This window comes from Tauraco erythrolophus, chromosome 18 (genome assembly GCF_009769465.1).
Source record: "Tauraco erythrolophus isolate bTauEry1 chromosome 18, bTauEry1.pri, whole genome shotgun sequence".
Classification (NCBI taxonomy): Eukaryota; Metazoa; Chordata; class Aves; order Musophagiformes; family Musophagidae; genus Tauraco; species Tauraco erythrolophus.
This window is the reverse complement of record NC_141482.1, coordinates 17,140,779-17,162,209: the sequence shown is the minus strand read 5'-3', so window position 1 is coordinate 17,162,209 and position 21,431 is coordinate 17,140,779. Positions and strand designations below refer to the sequence as shown.

General features: G+C 62.2%; 1 protein-coding gene across 2 annotated transcripts; it reads right to left on the bottom strand.

The window, feature by feature from the left end:
* Positions 1-3,252: 3,252 nt before the first annotated feature.
* On the bottom strand, positions 3,253-20,850 carry DNMT3B (DNA methyltransferase 3 beta). Of its 2 annotated transcripts, none has more exons than XM_086623083.1 (19): positions 20,746-20,850; positions 17,049-17,193; positions 16,209-16,315; positions 14,810-14,962; positions 14,188-14,379; positions 12,589-12,747; positions 11,739-11,846; positions 10,585-10,726; positions 10,073-10,201; positions 9,607-9,651; positions 9,287-9,366; positions 8,887-8,999; positions 8,358-8,541; positions 8,033-8,117; positions 7,381-7,622; positions 7,159-7,249; positions 6,742-6,890; positions 6,046-6,131; positions 3,253-3,404 (listed from the first exon to the last, which is right to left on the bottom strand). In XM_086623083.1, the coding sequence occupies exons 1-19, from the start codon at positions 20,848-20,850 to the stop codon at positions 3,263-3,265; spliced, it is 2,457 nt and encodes an 818-aa protein (XP_086479209.1). In that variant the 3' UTR covers positions 3,253-3,262. The 2 variants fall into 2 exon arrangements, with proteins under 2 accessions (XP_086479209.1, XP_086479210.1); XM_086623084.1 differs by having other exon boundaries at positions 14,810-14,890.
* Between the last annotated feature and the right edge of the window lie 581 nt (positions 20,851-21,431).

Sequence of the window (21,431 nt, the reverse complement as noted above, 5' to 3'; positions counted from 1 at the left end):
ACCGGCCCCGCCCGCCTGCCCGGGACCACGTCACGCGCACGCTGCGCGCTCGCGTCACGCGCACGTCGCGGCGAGCGCCGCTCGGCGGCGCGGGACGGAGGGGGGGGGGGGGGAAGGGGGCAGCCGGTTGCTAAGGGGCGGGGCAACCGCCGCGTTGCTGCGTCCGCGGCCCCGCCCACCCCGCGCGCTGCCTTGCCTGCGATTGGCGGAGCCCCTGGCCCCGCCCACACCCGCGGCGTCCCGCGTGCCGCCGGGGCCGCGCCCGCCCCCCCCCCCAGCCCGAGGAGCCGCCGGGGCCGCGCCGGGCCCGGCCCGTCAGGGCGCTCCGGGACCGGCGGCCTCGGGCTCGCACGGCCGGTTCTGCCGGGGCGCTGCGCTGCGCTGGGCCGTCACCGCGGCGGGCGGCGGCGGCAGGAAGGGGCAGCCGCGCTCCATCCCTCGGTGGAACCCCCTTCCCTTCCACCGGGGGGATTTCCCCAAACGAGGGCTGCCCCCTCATACGGAAATACCGATTTTTAATTAGGCGGCGATAAACGGCACACCGTTGACGCGGATCCCCTTTCCTTCCCACACGGACAAGGCACAGTCCGGAGTTTTCGCACTCCCGCTACAAAAAAAGGCGTTATGAAATGTGCTCGAACAAAACAATACACTTTTTTTTTATTTATTTTTTAAAGATTGTATAAAAACCCGCAAGACTTTAGACGTTAAAAATCCTTAATCTAAAAAAATAGCACCAGGGAGAGTTAGAAACCTTTAAAAAGTATTAAAAAGGCGTTTCTGAAATCTACCTCTCCTTACATTTTTACAAACACATAACAAAAGGCAGCTCTTACAGGGAAAAACATTTCAAGGAAGACTTGTCTACTACAATTCTTATCAAGTAAGCTTAATGCCAAGACAATTCTCATTCCTCTTTTATCTTTGTTTACTTTCCCCAAGTCCTTTTTTTTTCTCTCTCTTCTATTTCTCTTTTGATCAGATAGGAAAGGATGTGAGATGCGGAGTATGGAATTACGAGATGCCACGGAGCGGAGGCTGCGTGTCAGCCCAGTTTGGAAAAAAAAACTGCCAGGGGATCCCAAGGCAGAGGTCGGCCATCACCCCCGCATCGGGCTCCGAAGGGGAACTGGGGCTGGGCAGAGGAGTCAGTGTTGGGACTTGAGTCCAGGCTGGGCATGAGGATCAGGGTTTGGCACGGCGGTGGCGATGCCAGGCTTCCCGACCACCTCCGGCACCCACGGAACCCACCCTGCCACCTTCCAGCCCGCTGCGCCGGGCAGGGAGGGTGACGTTGGCGGCAAGAGGTTGCTCCTTGTCCCCAGCAGTGACGCCCAGGAGCCTGCTTGGCTTTCTGCAGCGTTTGCTTAACTAAGGCGCGCGGCTCGAACACGCGTCACTTGAGAACGAATCCCTACGGGAAGAATTCCAAGAGCTGCCTCCAGGCAGGACCAAGGGAAAAAGCCTTTAAACTTCACCAGGGCGTCCCTTCCTGCCCATTCCCGAGTGCAGCCTTGGGTTGGAGACCAAGAGGCCTGGGCACCAGGTGGAAAGCTGCACCCAGGAGTGGAAAACAGGAGGCTCTGTTCTCCCCCACCCCTGAGAGGGTGCAAGGGGCCCCCGGGAGCCAGAGAGGTAGACAGGGCCAGGAGAGAAGCTCCCATGTCCCACCGATGATGCACAACGCCTGGTGAGACAGCCTGGCATCGGGCGGAGGGCTGGCCCACGGTTTGCACCCAATTCATTCTGAGAAGGCACCCGAGGAGGTGGGGGAGGACAGAGGGACCGAGGGGGAAACGTCACGAGTTGATTCAGTGCATTGAAATGTGCATTGGAGTCAGGAGTCCCCGGGAGCTGCCGGCCAGGACAGTGGCCCCGCGGCTACGGAAAACCTGGGGGAGAGCGATGGGCTCTGCTGCGGCCGCACCGCACCGCCGGCTGTGGGAACAGCGTGCCCAGGGCCTCGCGGACAGCGAGATAATCACTCTGCAGAGTCAGGGAGCAGAGGAGGGCAACCAAAAGTGAGCACGGTGGTGGCCACAGGAGCTCCTGGTTTGGTGGTCCGGCCCTGGGAGCCCCCCAGGGGCACCAGCAGCATCCCACTCTGTGCAGTCACACACGGGGAGGTGGGTGTGCAGGGAAGGAGAGGCACAGCCCCCACCCGCGGACCCCCAGGACACTCCTGGGCCCCACAGCCCCGTGGCGGTCCGGGGGGATTCTCCCTGCCAGGAACCCCCCCGTGCCACAGCCCACGCGCTGCCCGTACCGCGCGGGTTCGTGACGTTGTACGTGACATTTTAGGGGGCTGTATGCTGAGAACGCCATGGAGCACGACGCTGCCCTTCCTGCCGAGGCACCGCATTCCTTCGGGAAATGAAGGCTGAGAACGTTTTCCTTTAGGGACACTGGAGCCCAGATCCTCTGTGCTCCGATTACTGTGTAAGTTTTCAAACCACTCAGCAGGATTTTAAAACGTAAGGAAAAGTTCTAGATTCTTTAAAAAAGGAAGTAGTGAATATTTGTAAACTACAGCCAAACAATAAAAACAATATTTCTTTAGTTCTAGCTAGAAAAGTAATTCTATCACCTCACAGTTCAGTTTCAGCTACATTCAGGTCTAGGAATCTCCACATTCTTATGTAATGCCTTAAAGCAGCAATAGACGTTACAAAATTAAAAGTTTATCAAAAAAGTCTTAAAAAAAAAAATAATAATAAAAAAAAAAGATTGGTTTCTGTATCCTGCGTGTTCAGTGTATGTAACCTGACCGGGGTTCCCTTACACCTGCTGCTACAGTTTGGGGATTTTTGGCAGATGCTTCAAGAGAGGTTTTGTTTGTTTAGGAAAAGCAATAATTCGCTCTAGTTCAAGTTTGCCTGCAGCACCCCGGCAGCTGCCTCCACACTTACTGCTCAGCAAGTTGTGACTTTCCAGCTCTAGGCCAAAACGGAATATTTAATGCTCTGGAGGAGACTTCTCGTCTCATCAGTAATGCATAGAGCTTCCTGCGCTGGGTAATTAAAGCTCTTTTGTCCATCGTTTTCTACGTGTCACGGCCGTTAGTCCCTTTAAAGAAAAGTTACCCTGCCAGGTTCTTTGGTTAAAGACATTTGCTGCCCCTGCGGGGCCGGGCTGCCTTCCCGCAGCGCGTGGCCGGGGAGGGATGGTGCCACGGCAGGGTCCGGCAGCCGTGCCCATCCCTCTCCCGCCACGGCAGCGGAGCTGTGCATCTTTACCAGAGAGACGAGGGACGCTCGGCTTGCTATTCGCAGGCAAAGTAATCCTTGAGCGGGGAAAAGAGGTGCTGGATGACGGGGATGCTCCACGACCTGCCCAGCAGCTTCTGGCGAGCCCCGCGGCCGATGCCGGAAACGTCGGCGTAGTGGAGGGGGAAGCCCAAGATCCTGCGGAGCGGAGGCAGAAGAGGAGGGGGGTGAGGTTTGGGGCTGCTCCCTGCCAGCTCTCCCATTTTTTTTTGCCCAGAGCAGCAGTGAACACGTTTTGCTTTCTACCCGAAGCCCTCAACGCGCTCGGCAAAGGCAACACAGTCGCTCCTGCTCTGCCCAGAGCCAGAGGCAGCGGCGGAGCAGAGCCTGCATCTCCCACGGCCCCGCTCCGGCAGGCACAGGTACCCCGACACATCCCACGCTCATCTGTGCGAGCTGATCTGCCCCGTACGGCTTCACCCGCTTGCGATGGGAAGGAAGTGCCCAGACCCGGCTGTGGACTCAGGACACGTCCCGTCCGGGGAGTCAGGCCGGGAAGGCAGGAGCCCCGCGCTGCACCTGCTGGCTCGTGGAAATCTATCCGTGGCAAGTATGTGCACGCGCCTCCCGCCCCGGACGTGCCTGCGGGCAGAGAACGGCGAGCGGCCCCAGAGGGGCAGACGCTGAGGGCAGCCAAAATTAACCACCAGCCACCCGAATATTTGCTGTCGTGGCTCTGGAGTCCCGTGCTGTCACGGAGCACCGACTGACGCTGTACCGAAACGCCGGTGCCCCGGGGCGCGCCGAGGGACGGGCGAGATGCTGACGTACAGCCCGGCAGCGGCGAGACGGCAGCCCTGGGCACCCACTGCCCCCTCGGGCTTGAGTCGCCGAAATTAAGAGCCAATTTCTCGCAGCCAGGACGCAGCGCGGGGCTCCGGTCCTGCCCGACGTACGGCCCGTCAGGTGAAACACAGCAAGCGTGCCGCGCGTTCCTGCCGTACGGCAACGCGCTCGTCCCGCCGACGGCCTCTCCGACAGCCACCGCAGCTTTCCTACCGGAATTCCACGGATTGCCTGCCTGAAAGGCTGGAGCAGAGGTGTCAAATACGGGAGCGTCGCTGCTCCAGGCAGCTGTCGGAGGGAGCAGCAGCGCTGCCGTGCCGCGAGCTGCGGCGGGGTCCCAGCCCGGCCCCGTGCCCCTGGGAACGCGCCTCCGCAGAGCTCAGATTTCCCCGCTACGGGGAGATGCTGGCATAGATGTGCTGGCTCCATTTTAAAATCGGGTTAGGAAAATAAAAGGAAAAGCAGAACAGAAGAGCCACCAACAATCTCTCAGCCAGGAACAGGCACCAGCACTGAATGCTGGGGAGCACAAAGCAAACACTAGATATTATCTAAAGACAATAGAAAATTCCTCCTCCCAGCAACGCGTGTCAGGTCCTCACGCAGCCTCTCCAGCCTGGCCGAGGCCAACAGGTCACTCTCCGAGTCCCCGACAAGTCACCAAACCTCGTTTGCCAAAAACTCACAGCTCCTGCCCGCTCCAGCACGTGCCGGAGCCGAGCAGCTCCTCCCGGAGCAGGCACAGGAGCCCTTTTCCCAGGGCAGCTCCATTCCTGAGCCACCCAGAGACCATCAGCTTCAGGATTTTCCTACGGGAAGGTGACTCTGCTCCCCGGCACGGTCAGAGCCCCGTACAGCCCGAACAGTATCGCCGCTCTCGCTCGTCAGCCGTTCCTAACGGGGCCGGGCAGTGCCAAACTGCTTTCCACAGTGCCCTCGGGAGCTTTTCCCAGTAGCCCTTTGTGAGGAGCCCTGTGCCCGTGCCGTGGTGCCCGCCTCTGCTCAGCCACGTGCCCTGCAAGCATCGCCCCGGGCTATTTCACGGAGACAGCTCCGAGCGATCGTGCTGGGCGCTGGGCACTGGGTGCTGGGCACTGGGTGCTGGGCACTGGGTGCTGGGCACTGGGTGCTGGGCACTGGGTGCTGGGCACTGGGTGCTGGGCACTTCCGCCTCCTTGTAACCGGATGAAAGTCCAAGTGCTGTTTCAGACGGCGCGACACAACAAAGGCTCCGTAATTGCTATTTCCCTTTCAAATACCTACACGCCTCTAGCTCAGCTTTAACTGGTTTTAACTCCAACAAATACTGGCAATTTAAATATAAACAAGCAAAAACAGTTAAAACCAGTCTGTGTTTACTGGCTGAGGGTTTGGCTGTGCAAAAACTCCAGTTTCTGTTGCTAGGAGTGTTTGGTGTGCAGGACTGCTCGCGATCGGATTCTACTCTACTCCAAGACCTTCCGCCGTGTTTTGCCGGGAATTCGGGGTGCGATCGGGTGCGAGCAAAGCTCGGAGGAGCACAGTGGTGCTTTGCCACAGCACAGCTGCCCCGCACCCCGCACCGGGCTGAGCGGCCCCGGCCAAGGCTGCTGCTGGGGCTCCCCTCTGGCAAACCCCCATGCGGCACGGACCAGGGCATGGGGTGGCCATACAGCACCCCCCCTCCGCCAGCGTCTTAAACAAAAGCCGGATATGTGCATCCCCACGGCAGACACCCCACACAGCATCCTGCGCCAGCCCCATCGCCCTTCCCTCCACAGGCTCCGGGTCCAGGGATGGGGACGCTGCTACGCTTTTCCCACATCCCCATCGCTGCTCATTCCCAAGCGCGTTACCATGTGCACACGGCTGCGGGGAAACCACCGCACGGGAGCGGCAGCTCTGCAGCTCCCAGGAGCTGGGCTTAGGGCCAAGGAGGAAAGAAGAACCACACAAGCACCACGAAACAAAACAAAACCCCAGCGAGAGATCCAAACCGACGGCGACGGATTACCTGTTCATCCCCGGAAGGTTGCCCCAGAAATAGCGTGCTCGGTGGGCAGCTGATATCTTGATGGCATCGATCATAACCGGGTTACACTGCAGGCCACCAGAGATGGAAAAACAAAGGTCAGAGGAGGTGTGGGCTCAGTCCTCTCCCCTTCTCCACTGCACTGCAGTGACTCAGAGTCTGCAGCAAATCCTCCGTGGGATGCAGCCCGAGCAAACCCGTGTTCCACAGCAGAGCACAGTGCGGTTGGCCACGTGGGCTCCCACACCATAGCCACGGCCAGCAGCTACTGAAAATCACAGCACGCTGCAGTGCCAATTGCCCTGAGCCAGGATCAGGACCGTCAGCCTCCCATGGTCCCTGCTGCCCCGCAGCCTGCCTTGGCTACCACAGCATCAAAAATCCTTCCCAGCCCCTGACCTCCCTCTCCCTAGAAATAACAGGCACCGCTCCGAACAGATGCTTTCTGCAAGGCTGGCCAAGACCTTCCCCCGAGGATGAGTGCTGGGGGTTAACCTGCCAAGAGCCAGCGGGGGCCCAGAGCCAAGACTAAAAAGCTGATTCCTGGCATCAGGCAGGGGGTTTTCCAGCACCAGGGCTGTAAGAAACCACAGCCAGAGCCTCGCCGCCCGGCACACCGCACAGCCCAGCAAGCTCTCCTGCTCCGACGCCTTTCCCGAAGCCGGCGGCAATCCCTACCTCCAGAAACCGAGAAATGTCCCTCTTGTCGTTGACGCTCATGGCCACCACGTTCTCGAACATCCAGAAGAACGGGCGCTCCTCTCCCGCCTTGGGACGGGCGTAGTTGAGCAGGTGGTAAAATTCAAAGAAGAGCCGCCCCGTTCCTTCTGCGAGGGGGAAGCCGGAGCGGAGGGTTGGGACGGGCAGTGGCACAGGGACACGGGTCCAGGGCCTGGCTGCCGTCCCCACCGTGACGGGCACGGAGACAGCCCGTGCTTTGCAGGCATCACCCCACGGTCTGCAGCTCGGAGAGGAGCCACCACCATGGCAGACTGGGGCCAAAACACTTCCCTGGACTTTAAGATGGCTCCGCACCCCAGGACCTCCCCGGGGGCACCCAGCCATGCCAAGGCAAAGCCCCCAAAGCCCCCTTACCATACAGCCCCTTCCTGGCCGGATTGACAAGGGAGAGGTCGTTACAGGGGCTTCCACCGATCACCAGGTCGAAGGGACCCCACTCCTCGATCTAGAGTGAACAGACAGACCCAGTTAGGAGGTGCCAGGTGAGCGGGTCCCTTCCCCAAGCGGGCAGGGGCTACAGCAGGGCCGGGTCAAGCCCATCCCGCTCCCCAGCCCTCCTGCAGACACGGTGCTCACGTTTCTCTTGGTTATGTTCCGGACATCGTGCACGTAGGTGATGTTGCCCTCATGCCGCATGGTGCCCACAGCAATGGGGTCCTGGAAGATCTCCGAGGCGATGTACTTCTCCACTTGGATGCCCAAGTCCTTCAGCACCAAGTACCCTGCCAAGGGACAGAGGTCTGAGGTTGCACTGCTCTCTTTAGTCTCCCAGTCTCCTTCATCAGCACAGCAGCTCGATGTGGCCACTCTTGCGTGTCCTAGGTGGGTGCAGTCACACAGGACTTCCGGATCAGCAAACTATTCTTTGACCCATTCCTCCAGGTTTGCTCTCAGAAAGCAAAACTCCAGTGCTGAGTGAGCCGAGTCAAAGCAGTGTCCCTCAGGCCCTTCTCCACCCCAGGCCGGGTTCCAGCACCCACAGATCTTGCTCCTCACTTTCCGCAGCAGGAACCCACACCCTCCTTCCATCCCTCCATCTCTCCTCCTCCCCAGCCTGTCCAGCAGGAAGGGGGGCCCCTGCCCCCACCCCCTTCTGATGGGGATCCCCCTGCACTTCACCCCTTTCTTCCCACCAAGCCTTCAGAGGCAGGTTTAAAGCCACACAATGGCCTTATTCCCAACATCCAGTGGTACCAGCCACCAGGACGGTCCTCTTCCAGTGCCTCACCTGTTGCTATGCCATCAAACAAAGAGAGCACTCGAATAGGTCTCCTCTTCGCTGCGGGGACCGTTGGGTAGATTTTGGGTGCAGCCTGCAATGAAAGGACAGCGATGAAGCCCCGGCGCTGGGCAGCGCCGCGATGTTCTGCGAGGTCAAAGCCCGGCTCCACTGGCATCGCCTTCGGGGCAGCATCTGCACGACCAAGAGCCTGGCACCCTCCGAGAGGGCAGATGAGCGAGCCTGAGGACTGGGGGATTCTGAGCCACTTCCCTGCCCTCCACGCTCCCCCGCACAGCCTGGCACGCTGGGCTCGCCTGCCCCCTGCCCTTACGTATTCCTGTCCCTTGTCGCTGGTGAAGAAGTCCTGCAGGCGCGTGTCCCAGTCCTGCCGGCGCTGCAGCACCCCGTAGCTCCGCTGGGGCTGGCACATGTAGCAGTTCCAGGGCTCCTGCACCTTCGCCTTGGCCGATGTCCCTCGCCCCACCAGCACCTCCAGACACTCCACACAGAAGCACCTGCCCAAACCACAACACCTCATGCTGTCACCGCCAGAAACCTCTCCTGGAGTCTCCCCTGCCATGCACCGGAGCCCCCACCCCAACTTTGTAGGATGTTTTTCCATGCAGCATCCTGGTTTTTAGGGCTGCTAACACAAGCTGGTGACCCGGGCACAAGTAAAGCTCCTGGCATGGTCCCCAGGGCTCACTCAGGGGCAGCCCAGCACAGCGGGCACGCGCAGGCTGTGCTGGGACGTGCCGCTCAGCGCCCTGCCCAGACTCATGCAGCACCCTGCTTCCCTGTGGCTCCCAGGAGCTCTGCTGTGAGCTCAGCCGGAGCAGAGATGGGGACATGGGACCCACCTGCAGCAGCTGGCGTTGCTGCAGAGCAGCAGCTCCTTCCCTTCACAGCAGATGGTGCAGTAGGACTGGTAGCCGTCCTCGTCGTACATGTAGAAGAGCTCCAGGAATCTATCCTGGGGAAAGGACAGCCAAGAGGAGAGGACAGAAGATCAGGATTCATGCTCAGAGGGTGAACAGAGAACGCAGCTTCGCCCTGTCCCTGGTGCACAGCGAGAGCTTGGAGATGCATGTCCTGGTGCTCCAGGTGGAGAGAACACGCAGAGGGACAGCTCGTGGTGGATACAGCCCAGCCAGGACCTGGCACAGTCACCCCTCCTGTCCTGGCAGCGCCAGCTGCCATGGGTCTGGACTCTGCACCCCCAGCCCTGGCTCCCGCCAGCCCTGGCACCGCAGCACTTACCCTGCACGTCTGGCACAGGCCCCCCTCGAAGAGCGGGTGGAAGGTGGCCGGGTTTCTCCTCCCGCAGGACAAACAGCTGTCTGTGGGACAGAGTGCCCCACTCACGCCAGGGCAATGAGCCCAGCGCCAGAGGGCAGACCCAGGCTCCCGGTGCACCACCCACGGCCCTGCCCCACCACCCACACCCCCACCCCACCACAACCACAGCACTTCGCCCCTTTCTATGCGGTGCAGCTGGAGAAGGACCCTCTGTCTCTGCCTGGTGCTCCAGCACCAGCATCGCCCCACCTTTTCCCGAGAGAGAGAGGGCAACTGGTTACCTTTGAGACTCCCACTGTTGTTCGTGACTTCAGAAACCATTTGCTCTTTGTAAAATTTGAAAGAAAAAAAGAGAATTGTCACTCCTCATGTAACAAACTTCAAACGCACTCTACTTACAGGTGCTTATTTGGTGCATTAAAACTACTAGAGCGCTGCTGAGAAGGCAGAGCACGGGCATGTCGGCAACTTTGGTGCAAAACCCGTGTCCTTCCGCTGCTGGAGATACCAGAGCTGGAGCTGGAAGCAGCAACAGGCTGAGCATTCCCAAGCTGAGCAGTTAGCGGAGCCCAGCTCGTGGCACCAGGTCTTGCTGCTGGGTTTGCTGGTGTCTTGCAAGGCACAAGTTGAGCAACTCGAGACCACAAAACTTTTTGTCTTCAGAAATGAAGCTCATGGCCCCCGGGAAGAGCCGAGCCCTTTCCCAGAGATGTTTCCCAGTGATTTTCAGGATGCTGTGCCCGTTACCTCGGGTCTGGTCCTCTTCCACGCGCTGCTCCTTGTTGTTGTTGCAGGGGTTGGTCTTCAGCCTCTTGGTGGGGGGACACTGCTCGAGGGACAGCACCTCCTCCGTCCCGTTCCTCAGGGCCCCGTTCTCTGCGAGGGAAAGGCGGCTCCCTGGGGACCAGCCTCCGGCCCCGGGAGCTCCCCGGGACACCTCCTGCCGAGCCCTGCCCAGTGCCACCCCGGCCAAGAGCAGAGCCTTCCCGACCGCCCACACTCCCCACGCGTGGCTCAAGGCTCGGCCAGGTCACCCATTTCCAGGAGTGGTGGTTCTGAGGGCACTTTACTCTGGCTTTTTGCAACGGTGCTGCCGGGGACCCCAGTGAGGAGCCCCAGGGCCACCTCAGGACCTGGCCAGCACGGCCACCACACAGGCTCAGCTGGGGCCAAGCACAGTGGCTGCCACCCACGCAAGCTCCGTGCTCAGCTTGTGCCGCCCACGCCAGCTCCATGCCCAGCTCGTGCTGCCACCTCACCTGGGGCTTTGGGCGGCCGCAGCCCCTTCAGACCCAGGGGTTTGAAGCCGGTGACTGCCCAGTCGATCATGGGCTTCAGCTGCTCCTCCAGGGACTCCCCGGGGGTGGCCGAAAAAGTCTTCCCTGACCGGCTCCGGGCAACCTGCCAAGAGAGGAGGGATGGAGTGGGCCAGGGGCGCTGGGGACGGTGCCCGGCCCGGGAGCTGCCCGGCCGCAGCACGAGTGGCAGCCCCGCGCCTGCCAGGGCTGCAGCCCCGGCCCCCTCCCCACCGCGCACACGCACGTGCGGGGCTCGGCATCCCCGGCACAGCAGCAGCTGCCGGATTCCCGTGCCGGGTGGCCCCTCGGCCGTGCTCCTGCACCTCCCACCCCTGCAATGAGCCCGTTCTTTCTCCACCAGCCCCATCCCAGTGGGAGCAGGGACAGCCCAGCCCCGCTCTCGCCCAGACTCTGCTCCTGGGCCAGCAGCAGGAAGCATAAAAAAGGCAGAAGAGGTGCCTGTGGGTTTGCAGCACTGCGACCCGGAGCGTGACGGATCCCCTGGATGGAGATCAGACCCACGGGGTGCTCAGCGCGGGCACCGACTGCAAAGGGCATCCAGCAGCAGCCCAGGACACCTCCTGCCAGTGAGACACTGCCACAAGTCGCTGTCCCCGGAGGGAGCCTGGCCCCAGGGATTTCTGGAGCAGCCGGACCCTGGAGCTGCAGCAGTTACTCCTGATTCCGCTGGGGTAAGCCAGGGCAGAGTTTGGCCCCTTGGCTGCACTGGGAACCGGTCCCAGCAAAGAAAGGAGTGTTTTCCTACGGACATCTGTCTGCATCACCCCAGCACAGGCTGGGAAACCGATTCACTCCGGCCCGCGGCAGCAGCTCCCTTCGCCGGTCGCTCTCGAGGCGATCCGGAGGTTTTACCCAGAACCAGAACCAGCCCCCCGAGCAGGGGCAGAGCCCCAGCTCCTGCCACCTCCCCGCGCTGCTGCGTCTCCTCCTGCCCCAGCGACGTGTTTTCTTCACCCGAAGCACCGGAGCCAGCCGTGTCCGCCGCCCCGAGCGCACCCGTGGTGGGCAGCACAGCCATGTCCCACTGCCCCCGGGGAGCCCAGGTGCTTCACTTGGCACCTCATCCACCCAAACCCCCTCTGCTCCACCGTTACCTCCAGGGCATGGAATATGGCTCGTCGGTAGGAGACCAGCTTATTAAATGTGGAAGAGTTGAAATGCTGCCTGAAGGCCATCAGTCCCACCAGCTTGTCTGCAGAAACCTGAGGGAGAGGGACAAAAGCTCACCAGTGGGCAGGGGCACGCCTCGCTTTGCCCATTCCCCCCATGGCACCGTGCCCCCCACAGCACCGTGCGCCCCAGCCCTGCAGCACAGCAGTTCCCAGCACGGCTCTTGCACTGCAGCCAAGGGCACTGGGCTGCAGCCGTGCCACGCTGCCAGGACTTTGTCTGGACCACGCAGCCGGGCGAGGAAGCCCAGCGTTGGCTTTGCAGAAGATGGAGGGAGAAGCAGAGGCGGCCGCATCACACTCGCAATGAGGACGAGTGTTTTGCACCCTCTGCTGGCACCACACCTCTGCCGGCACAGCCGGCACAGCACGGGCACCCGGCACGGCACTTCCATCCCTCCTGCCTGCAGCTCCGGGGAGATGCAGGATGGCAGAGGGGTGCTGGGGCTCTGGGAAGGTGCCCCTCACCAGGTAGGGAGCGACAGGGGCAGCCCTGGAGACCAGGGCTTGGACAAAACCCTGCGATGGGGCTGGGAAGACATCTGCAATGGGAATTCTCCTTGTGCTGCTGCTGGATCCCATCACCTTCCTACAGTGGCCGGTCGTTAGTTACCGATGCCAGAGCCATGCCAGCACGGCAGAGCCCCACCACACCAAATGCTGGGCTCCCTGCCCAGGGGGCAGCCCCAGGAACGGAACAGGAGGCAGAAACGTGCAGGGGAGGGGATCTGAGCCCGGGAAGGTGGGCGCAGGCAGGGGCAGGCGGCAGGCTTACCTCGGAGAACTTCCCGTCTCCGAACCACTGCACCCACCGCATGCCCGCGGCAGCCTGGCGCTTGGCCGTGGCTCTGTAGGAGACGACGATGGCAGGCCACCAGGAGAAACCTTTGATCTTTCCCCAGACGAGCTCCCCAATTCCAAATTCTTTCCCATCCTGAAAGCAGAAGAGGACAACACAGGTCAGCCAAAAGCACCAACCCCACGTTTTATCCGAGCAGCCGCACAGGAGCCCCGGGCACGCTGCAGAGCTGCTCCGCCACGCGTGTCGCTCCTTGGAGCGAAGCTGTGTGCGTGGACCTCTGCGCCATGATCCGGAACAGCTGCACCCCCATCCCGCAAAAAAACGGCAGCACCCATCCCGGCAGCACTGGCTCCCAGCCCTGCACCGCAGGAGCTCGATGGCAAGGTCTGCGCGTTGGCAGCCCCACACCAAGCCCGGCGCCTGGCGCGCACGGCGCAATGCGTGCTCCGTCCTGCGCAGCCCTCCTGGCACTGGCACCCCGTGCGTGCCCACTCCTGCCCGCCCTCCCGGGGTCCCTGCAAACACCGGGAAGCCTTTTCCTGCCCTCACACAACCCAGCAGCTGGAAGCTCCGGCTGCCACCGCAGGGCTCGCAGCGGCCCCGGTGACGGGAACGGGCAGGGCAGAGGAGCAGCAGCTCCGGAGCGGAGATACCCTCCTGATCCCCTCGCCCATCGCAGCCACATTTATCCAGGAGAACCTGGCTCACTGCACTGCGCTGCCGAGCCCCAGGCCCAGCGGGGAATGCGACATGCCCTGCCTGGCAGGGAGGACTTTGCACCGCGGCTGCTCCCTGGGCTCCCAGAGCGGATGAGGCTGCTCTTTGGTGCAGTGAAACCCCCCTCACGGGGCTCAGAGCTGTGCTTTAGGGAGAGGGCACCCACCCTCCTCCTGTGCCCACAGGGCAGAGCAAAAACAGAGAAAAAGAGGTGGGAATTTTGGCGTGACCATGCCAAGGGCCCCCAGTGGGAGCCCGACAGGGGCCATGCCAGCACGGTGCTGTGCCCAGGGAGGCACCGCGCAGGAGCGGTCACCTCTGCTGCAGAGCCCTCCTTCCCAGCTTTGTTCTGCAATTAGGCACCTAATTACGCAGCGAGATGCAATTGCCCAATTCGTGCGAGAGTCTCGGGCCCTGCCCTGACGCCCGCGGGCACTGAATCACTCTCTGCAGCTCCAGCAGCTTCTCCTCTCCAGCATCCCCCGACAGAAACATTTTCCGTGCATGCAACTGCCTGTCTCGGCGGGGCACGGCACGGCTGCCAGCCCGGCGTGTGCCACGCACGCGTCTCTTGGGAGCCCTTGGAGGCTTTGCAGCCCCACGTGCGGGGCAGGCAGGGGCTCGGCGGGGCTGGTCCCCACACGCTGCCCCCGGAGCAGCACCGACCCTGCTGCCAGCCACTGCCCGATGGATGGGGTCAGCCCAGCACCAGGGCACCCTGGCCACGCAGGGAAGAGGCAGGAGAAGCAGCAGTGAGGTTTCAGAGGGTGCCCTTGCCAGCAGGCACGGGACAGGCCAGGAAGGTTTGTCCTCGCCCCGCACCGTCCCAGGCGCAGGAGTTCGGCCGCTCCGTACCTGGTACTCCAGCGCCATCCCCGAGTCTCTGTTCTCCGGCTCCTCGGCCCCCAGCTCGGCTGAGCCATTCTGCCCCTCCTGGGAGCTGCTGCCCGAGAGCGTGCTGCTGCTCTGCATCGAGTCCCGGGAGTCCTCCTCCGTCAGGTCGATGGTGGCCGTGGGCACGGACGTGGTCAGGCGCCGCTTGGAGCTCTGCGTGGCGGAGGGAGCAGAGGGTGAGTGTGGTGGGAGGTGGGGACAGGGGCAGGGGGGAGCAGAGACCTGCCCCATGTCACCCCCAGCCCCTCACTCAGGAATCAGGGAGCGAGGAGAGGGGGAGATGAGGAGCAGGGGTGCCACTGCAGCTGGAACAGAGGGGAGGGCCCAGGACTGGGGCGTCCGGGGGAGAACTGCTCTGGTTTTACTTGCAAGTCGCACAGAAAAAAGTGCACCACGTGCTCCTTCCCTCTTCTCCCCAATTCATCTCAGGGCGTTCAAAGCACCCAGTTCATAGCAAGGGTGGGAAATAGCACACACATCCCCACCTCGCAGGGGAAACTGAGGCACGCAGAGGCTGCAGCATGCCCGCAGTCAGCCACCCAGTCAGGGCTGTGCCCAAGTGCAGGTCTCCAGAGATCCTCACCCGCGGGGGAGCTGGCAGGTCCCTGAGGGTCTCCACGCTGTTCACCTCCCTGATCCTCATCTCGTGCCGTGTCTGTCCCGCCTGGAAGATGAGGCGGACGGGCGGCTTCTGCCTGAGGCTGCTCTCCCACCCCGTGCTGCCCCGGGGCCGCACCTGCAACCAGAACAGAGGTGCCATGGCACGGCTACCTTCCCTGTGGCACAGCCGCCTGCCCCGTGGCACGGCTGCCTGCCCCACACCAGCAGCACACGAGGACAGGGACAGCCAGAACTCCTCGGGGCTGGGCACCGGTGGCACCGCAGCCCCAGAGACAAGGCACAGGGAAGGCAAGAGGACAGATGGCTGCAGGAGGCACTCGGGCTGAGCCCCGCGGTGTGACAGTGCACTTCATGGCATCTCCGCCGGGCTGCACAGCCGTGCCATTGCTGCAGCCCCCAGCACCCTGCGCTGGCAGCAGCCACCCACCAGCAGCTGCTTAAATCGACTTTTGCTTCCAGATGTCGTGTGCATCCTCGACTATACCCCCCTATACCCTCCTATACCCTCCCACCTCGCAGCTGCAGCCACGGCAGGTGAGCGAGAGCCACGGCAGCCAGTGGCTGGTAGGACCAGCTGCTGGGTGAGCCACGGGCCCCAGCGGAGCCGCCATCCTGGCACGGCACCCCGCTCACCCGCGCGTGGGTGCGCTCCCTCCCGCAGCCCGGCCCTGCACAGGCGCCCGGGGCAGCTCTTCCCCTGCGGTTCCAGCAGCCGCAGTTTACAAACAGTCTAACCCAGGCGTGCTTCCGGCATCCGGCGCTGCAGAGTTTAAAAACGAAATGAGATTTTGCAAGTGAAGAGCCCCAAACCCAACACAGTGGGAAAGCAGAATTTTCACCCCAGTTGGATTTGTGGCTCTTTCTCTTGGAAGCTGCCTTATCACAGGCAGATCTCCAACCTTGGGGGTTTATTCCAAAGTCAAAACAATAAAGCCAGAAGGCAAAAGTGCTTCCAGACCCTGGAGGTTTGTCAACCTAATCAACAAAAGGAGGGGGGGCAAAACTGGGACCCAGCCCCAAGGCAGCTAAAACCAGCCCACCCCGAGAGCGGGAGACACAAGATGGTCCATCAACACGGCCAAGACCTTTTAAAGTATCAGCATAATAATTATTAGACTGCTGGAACATGTAGTGGGCATTGCTGCATCACGCACCACACCCTCCTGCTGCTGCCGAGAAAACTCAAATCAAGAATTTAAAAATAATAACAAATATGCTTATAATGAAAATTGCATCTGCCATGCACCGAGCACGAGAGCTGCAGTTGAGGGCAGCAGGAGAGGGGTCCTGGCCCCGGCTGCCCCCACAGTGAGCCCACAGAGCCCCTAGGCAGCACGGTCTGAGCCTCGGTGAGCACTTACCTCCTGCGCCCCGAGATCCAGCGGCCAGGACAGGTCCTCCTTGGAGAGGTCTCCCTCGCTCACCCTCTTGTTGTTGTTCAGGGAGGGCAGCCCCAGGCCACCGGCATCTGCGCGGGGACAAGGCAGAGCAGCCTCAGGCTCCGCGAGCCATCCCGGCAGTGCCCCCGCACGCCTCTGCCCGCCGTCCCAGCCATGCCACCGTCCCGGCCGTGCCCCCACCCACCGCGGCTCCGAGCAGCGAGTCGTGATTTGAGGAGACCGAAATCTCATCTTGGAGAAACGCGGCCGACAGCGGAAGATGAGTGGTGCCCCCGCAGCTGCCCATCACGGTGCTGCAGCCATCGGCCAGCCCAGACCACCCACCTGCCCCCAAAACTGGAGAGGGACCCCAGTAGCAACTGTGGGGACCTTCTCATGTGCCTTTTTGCTGCTGAAAGCTCAGAGGCATAAGGAAACCATACGCCTGCCACTCAGGGCTTCTCACCGGTTCAGCTAAAGCAGGACTGAGTGAAGCCAAGAGCTGAGATCTGGGGGAACCATGACCGGAGCATCCCAGGAGCCAGTGACGCAGCTGGCAGCACCCCTCGGGCGGGTGGGGGCTGCCCACCTCCCTCGCTCCCGGGGGTTAAACTACCCAGGGGCAGAGCCAGCGTGCCAGCACAGCACCCGTACGTGCCGCCGCAAAGCCAGCGGAGCCATGGAGGGACCCCGGCCATGGCCGCGATGCTGCAGCCCCCCGCCAGCCTTTGGGACGGTGCTGGGACATCCCCAGCCCTACGCATCCCGAACATGGCACATCTCGGGCACGGCACATCGCGGGCACGGCGCGGCGAGACTCACCTGGAGCGCTGGGCTTCCCATTCGCCTCCAGAACAAGGGTGGGCGCATCATTAGCGGGATCGGTGCAGTCGCCGTTGATGAGGATCAGCTCTGCCCTGCAGTCCGCCTCATCCCGGCCACGGCTCTTGTCCTTTATTATGGCTGCCTGTGGAAGCCAGAGCGGAAATGGAGCCGTGCAGAAAGCCCCGGGGAGGGCACAGCCGACAGCGTAAGCTCTACGAGTCAGCCACAACTTCTCGTGCCCTTAGTGGAGGGGTCTGACCGGAGACAGATCTGGAGTGGTACCACATCACAACCCCCGGGCACCAGCCTCGCTGTGCTCCAGCTGCCCAGCGCACCCAGCGCTCCCCGCAGCAGAGGAGCCATCACGGCAGCGGCGGGACGCGGCGGACACCCCGCCACGGGGAGCAAAGTCCTGGCGCCTGCAGTGAGTTAAACTCCACTGAAAGGAGAAAACTCCTCCTGCCCCGGGGCGAGCGGGCAGGGCAGGGCAGGGGTCTGTGCTGGCAGCACCCACGTACCACCACCGCCCCCACCCAAGGTGTCCCCCCACCGTGGGAGCTGTCGCTGTGCAGATACAGCCCGGCCAGACGTCCCTCCGGGAGAGGTGGGGCACGTCTCGCCTGCGCCCAGACGCCTCTGCCTTCCCTCGGGTGCCATCCCTGGATCCCGTTTTCCGCAGCGGAAGCTGCCGGGCTCTCCCAGAGGCACCCGGGGCTGCGCTAACGCAGCTGCCTCATTGCTGGGCTATGGGTCTGTGCCGCGACTTGCCCCTTCGCCAGCGCAGTCATTCCGGGAGCACGTAACTCGGCTCGGCGAGCTAAGGAGCAAACAGGGCTCTGGCCAACCAAGGCCCTGTTAGGAAGCAAAAGCAACACCCCCCAGCCCCGAAGAGACCCCAGGCTCCAGCCCCGCCACCCTCTCCCCGGCGCTCTCGCTCTGCGTCGCCTCCGACTGCTTCCCCAACAATTGAGATTTCTGCTTTGAGATCATCTGTCAGCACCTCTGGCAAACAAAGACCAGTTGGGGTTTGATGTTTCAGATGCTGAGGGCATCATTAAAACCCTGGAAACATCCAGACACGAAGGAAAACAGGTGTCCAGCACCCACCCTGGCGGGCAGAGCCCCCAGGTGCACGTCCTGCCTCCCCCCACAGCCACGTCTCCTCCACAAAGGGAAAAGGAGCCGAATGGCACCAGAGGGAGCCTAAAGCTGCAGAAAGCCCTACAGCTGTGCACAAATCCCACTGCTGCAGCACATCTGCTCCCAGACCCGGCGAACAATTCCTGGGAGCTGCCCAGACTCGCTGAGCTGTCCCAGCCTGGGCGCCCGGTCCTGCACGCTGGCTCCGGATGCTCTCGGATGCAGCAACATGCCGCGGTGCCGCACAGCCAGATCAGCTCCTCCAGGGCCTGTTCCCCCTCCCTGGCCTGCAGTGCTGCAGAACGGCAGTGACCATAGCCAGCAGTGATGCTGCCACAAAAAAAACAGCAAATTTAACAAAAAAAAGAGTAGTGAAGCTCACAAATAATAGCAACTCTCACTCAGGAATCCTTACAGCGAGGTGTAAAGGACACGCTGCTCTCTTAGCATGAGGCTGGGACAGGGGGATGGGGCAGCGTGGGGGTGTTGAGATCCAGGGAGGACAGCAGAAGGCATGGCCACCTCCCAGCTCTGCAAAACATCTGTACCCTCAAAACACCGCCAGGACCTTCAGGGGAGCTTTGCATTCGGTCCCGTGTCAGGAGCCCATTTGGGAGCCTCAGGCAGGAGCCTGAGCCCAGGAGGTTCAAACTCGCACCTCGAAATGGCTTTTCCTTTCCCAGCCCCGGGGGCTGCCCCGTGCCCAGCACAGCCAGCCCACAGCGGGCCAGTGGGCCAGCGTGTCCCTGCCAGCCCTGCACTGGGGATGGGACCCAGCAGCCAGCACTCCCATCCCACTGAAGGGCAGCCCTGAGGGACACACAGCCCGGACTGAGCACCCGATGTGCCACGCTCAGCTTTGCTGCCTGCTCAGGGAGCTCCAACATCATCTTTGTTTCAGTTATAAAGTGGAGAAAAAAGTAATCACTTTGGAAGCACCTACTCCCTGGCAGAGCTGGAGACTCCCACACCAGGGCTCTGCCAGCCTGCAGGACCCGGCCACAGGCACCAGCGTAAGCGGTGGCGTTTCGGCTCACCGGGTGCAGGCAGGGCTGGCAGCACACGTGCAGGAGCACACACACTGCTCGCTCTGTGCACTCTCCAGCTGCACCACCCGAGATCACTCGAGGACATCCCGTCGCCATCTGATACACAAGTGGGAAAGGGAACATCACACCGCAACCCAAACTGCAGAGCTCCCTAAACCCTCACTTTCCCAAAAACCTACACGTAGGCAGCAGGACGGCAGCACCCAGCCCTTCTCCTAGTGCCTTCCGCACCAAGCAATGGAACCTGCCTGCTGAAGAGGGCCCAACGGCCCCCGAGGATCTCCCCCAGGAGCCACCGTCCTCGCAAGCCTCTCCACCTCCCGCTCGGGAGGAAGGCTCAGCCCTTTGTCCTCGCACACCAACATGTGCACGCAGGGCATTACGAAAATAATAAGAAACAGAGCACTCCCCTCACATGTTCTGTCTGACGGAGGGAGGAGAAAAACAGCACACCAGTGTTTGCATTGCCTCATGCACTGCAAACATCCAGGCATGCGCTGCAGCCGTACGCTCCGTACAAGAGCCCACGAAGAATAAAATAACGCAGAATTCCAGCTCCGATTCTCAGAGGTCCCCAAGAGACCGGTGCTAGTGGCAGCCCCCGACACTGCCTGGTGACCAGGACGGGCCCTGCAGCGATACCCCACCGAGACAATGAACCCGCTGACTCCGGATCCCGCCCTAGTTTTGCAATACCAGTTTCTTTAAGGTTTGCCAAACTGGTAAAAGACCATGCCACAGTGTTAACTGCTTAGAGAGACGAGCTCCGGTCCCTGCCCAGCCGAGCTCGCTGGCCGCCTGGGAGCGGGCAGAGCGGCTGTGCCCAGCTGGAGGGCGACCGGTGGGGCCGTGCCTGCGGACCCCGCTGCCCCCGGGACCTGGCTGCTCCCCGGCCCGGTTTCAGTTTTCCTTCTTGAGAAAACAGGCCGGCCCTCGCTTATCAGGTGCGTTTCGGCAGGAGGTGGAGAGAGCGCAGGGGAGACGCCGGACTTTGCCTCCAGACAGGGGCATGCATATCAAAAGGCTGCTCGGGATGGCTGGGATGGCAGCCATCGCCCAAGCCCTCTTTGAATAACAAAAAGAAAGAAAAGACCCCGATGGCCGGGGCTGCTCCCTCCAGCCCCGGCTCCCGCCGAGGGCTCCGGGCCATCGCTCACACAAATGGCCTTTAACTCTCCCCGGACGGACCGTTTCCCTCTAATCCTGGGAAGAAAAGAGTTGCTGGGCTGGCAGTTCAGCAAGAAAGGGCGCCCATTTGGGCAGATATGCTCATTAAGACGGGCAGGCTCTCCCCCCCCTGCCCGTTTCCTGTGCCGGGCCCCTCTCCGGCTCTCGCCGCGCTCCCGCGCTCCGGCACTTCCCTCCATTTTCCCCCCGTTTCCTCTCCTGCCCCCCTGCCCCGCTCCGCTCCCCCCCCCGGCCCGCGACGGCCACCCCGGGGCTCCGCCACGTCCCCGCTGCCTCTCAGCAAAGCTCCGTCGAAAGAAAAGAAACAAAAAACAAACCGGCCCCTCCTCTCCCCGTGAAGACCAGGCCGGAGAAGTCTCCTGGGCAGCCACCATCGCAGCCAGCCGCTGCTCCAGCCGCTCTAGGCTCTTTACCATGCTCATCTCGGCCACGTCCCGCTCACAGCAGCCCCGCCGGCTCTGCCGAGCCCCCTGCCCGGGGCCAAGGCGCAGGGGCCCGGGCCGGTGCTGCCTGCGGGCAGCGCTGGGGGCTGCGGCGGCTCCGCCGTCGCGCAGGTGGGTCTCGCTCAGCGGCGGCAGGTCCCGGTCCGGAGCGGTCACTGGTTCATGTTGCCCCTGCAGGAAAGGACACGAAGCGATGACAACGACGCCTCGCTGTCCCCTCTCCCCTGCCTGGCCCCGTACAGCGCGGCTCCAGCCTCCAGCCCTCCCCAGAGCCGGGGGCTGGCACACCCTGGCTCATTCCCTCCCTCGTTTCTTTAGAAATTAGGAAACTGGAGACCGAGGCAGAAAAGGCAAGTCCTGCTGCGGGGGCAGCACGTTTCAGCCCCCTCGCTGCTTCTCCAACCCCCTTTCCCAGAGAGGTGAATGGAGGTGAGTGCAGCAGCAGCGAGAGCCCCAGGACCAGCGCTCGCCCCGGCTGCCCACCCGCTGCTCCCCTCGCCCGGGCTCCTGGGGCTCGTGCCCCACCTTGGGGCCACCCTGGAGCTTATTTCTCCGATGGT

What these genes read in the sequence shown, in the direction of transcription:
- DNMT3B (XM_086623083.1), bottom strand. Translation starts at nt 20,850, where the DNA reads ATGAGCATGGTAAAGAGCCTAGAGCGGCTGGAGCAGCGGCTGGCTGCG. An exon ending in ACCTGCCAGCTCCCCCGCGG is followed by an intron (nt 14,380 to 14,809) that starts GTGAGGATCTCT and finishes TCCGCCACGCAG; the next exon opens with AGCTCCAAGCGGCGCCTGAC. An exon ending in GGATGGCGCTGGAGTACCAG is followed by an intron (nt 12,748 to 14,187) that starts GTACGGAGCGGC and finishes TTCTGCTTTCAG; the next exon opens with GATGGGAAAGAATTTGGAAT.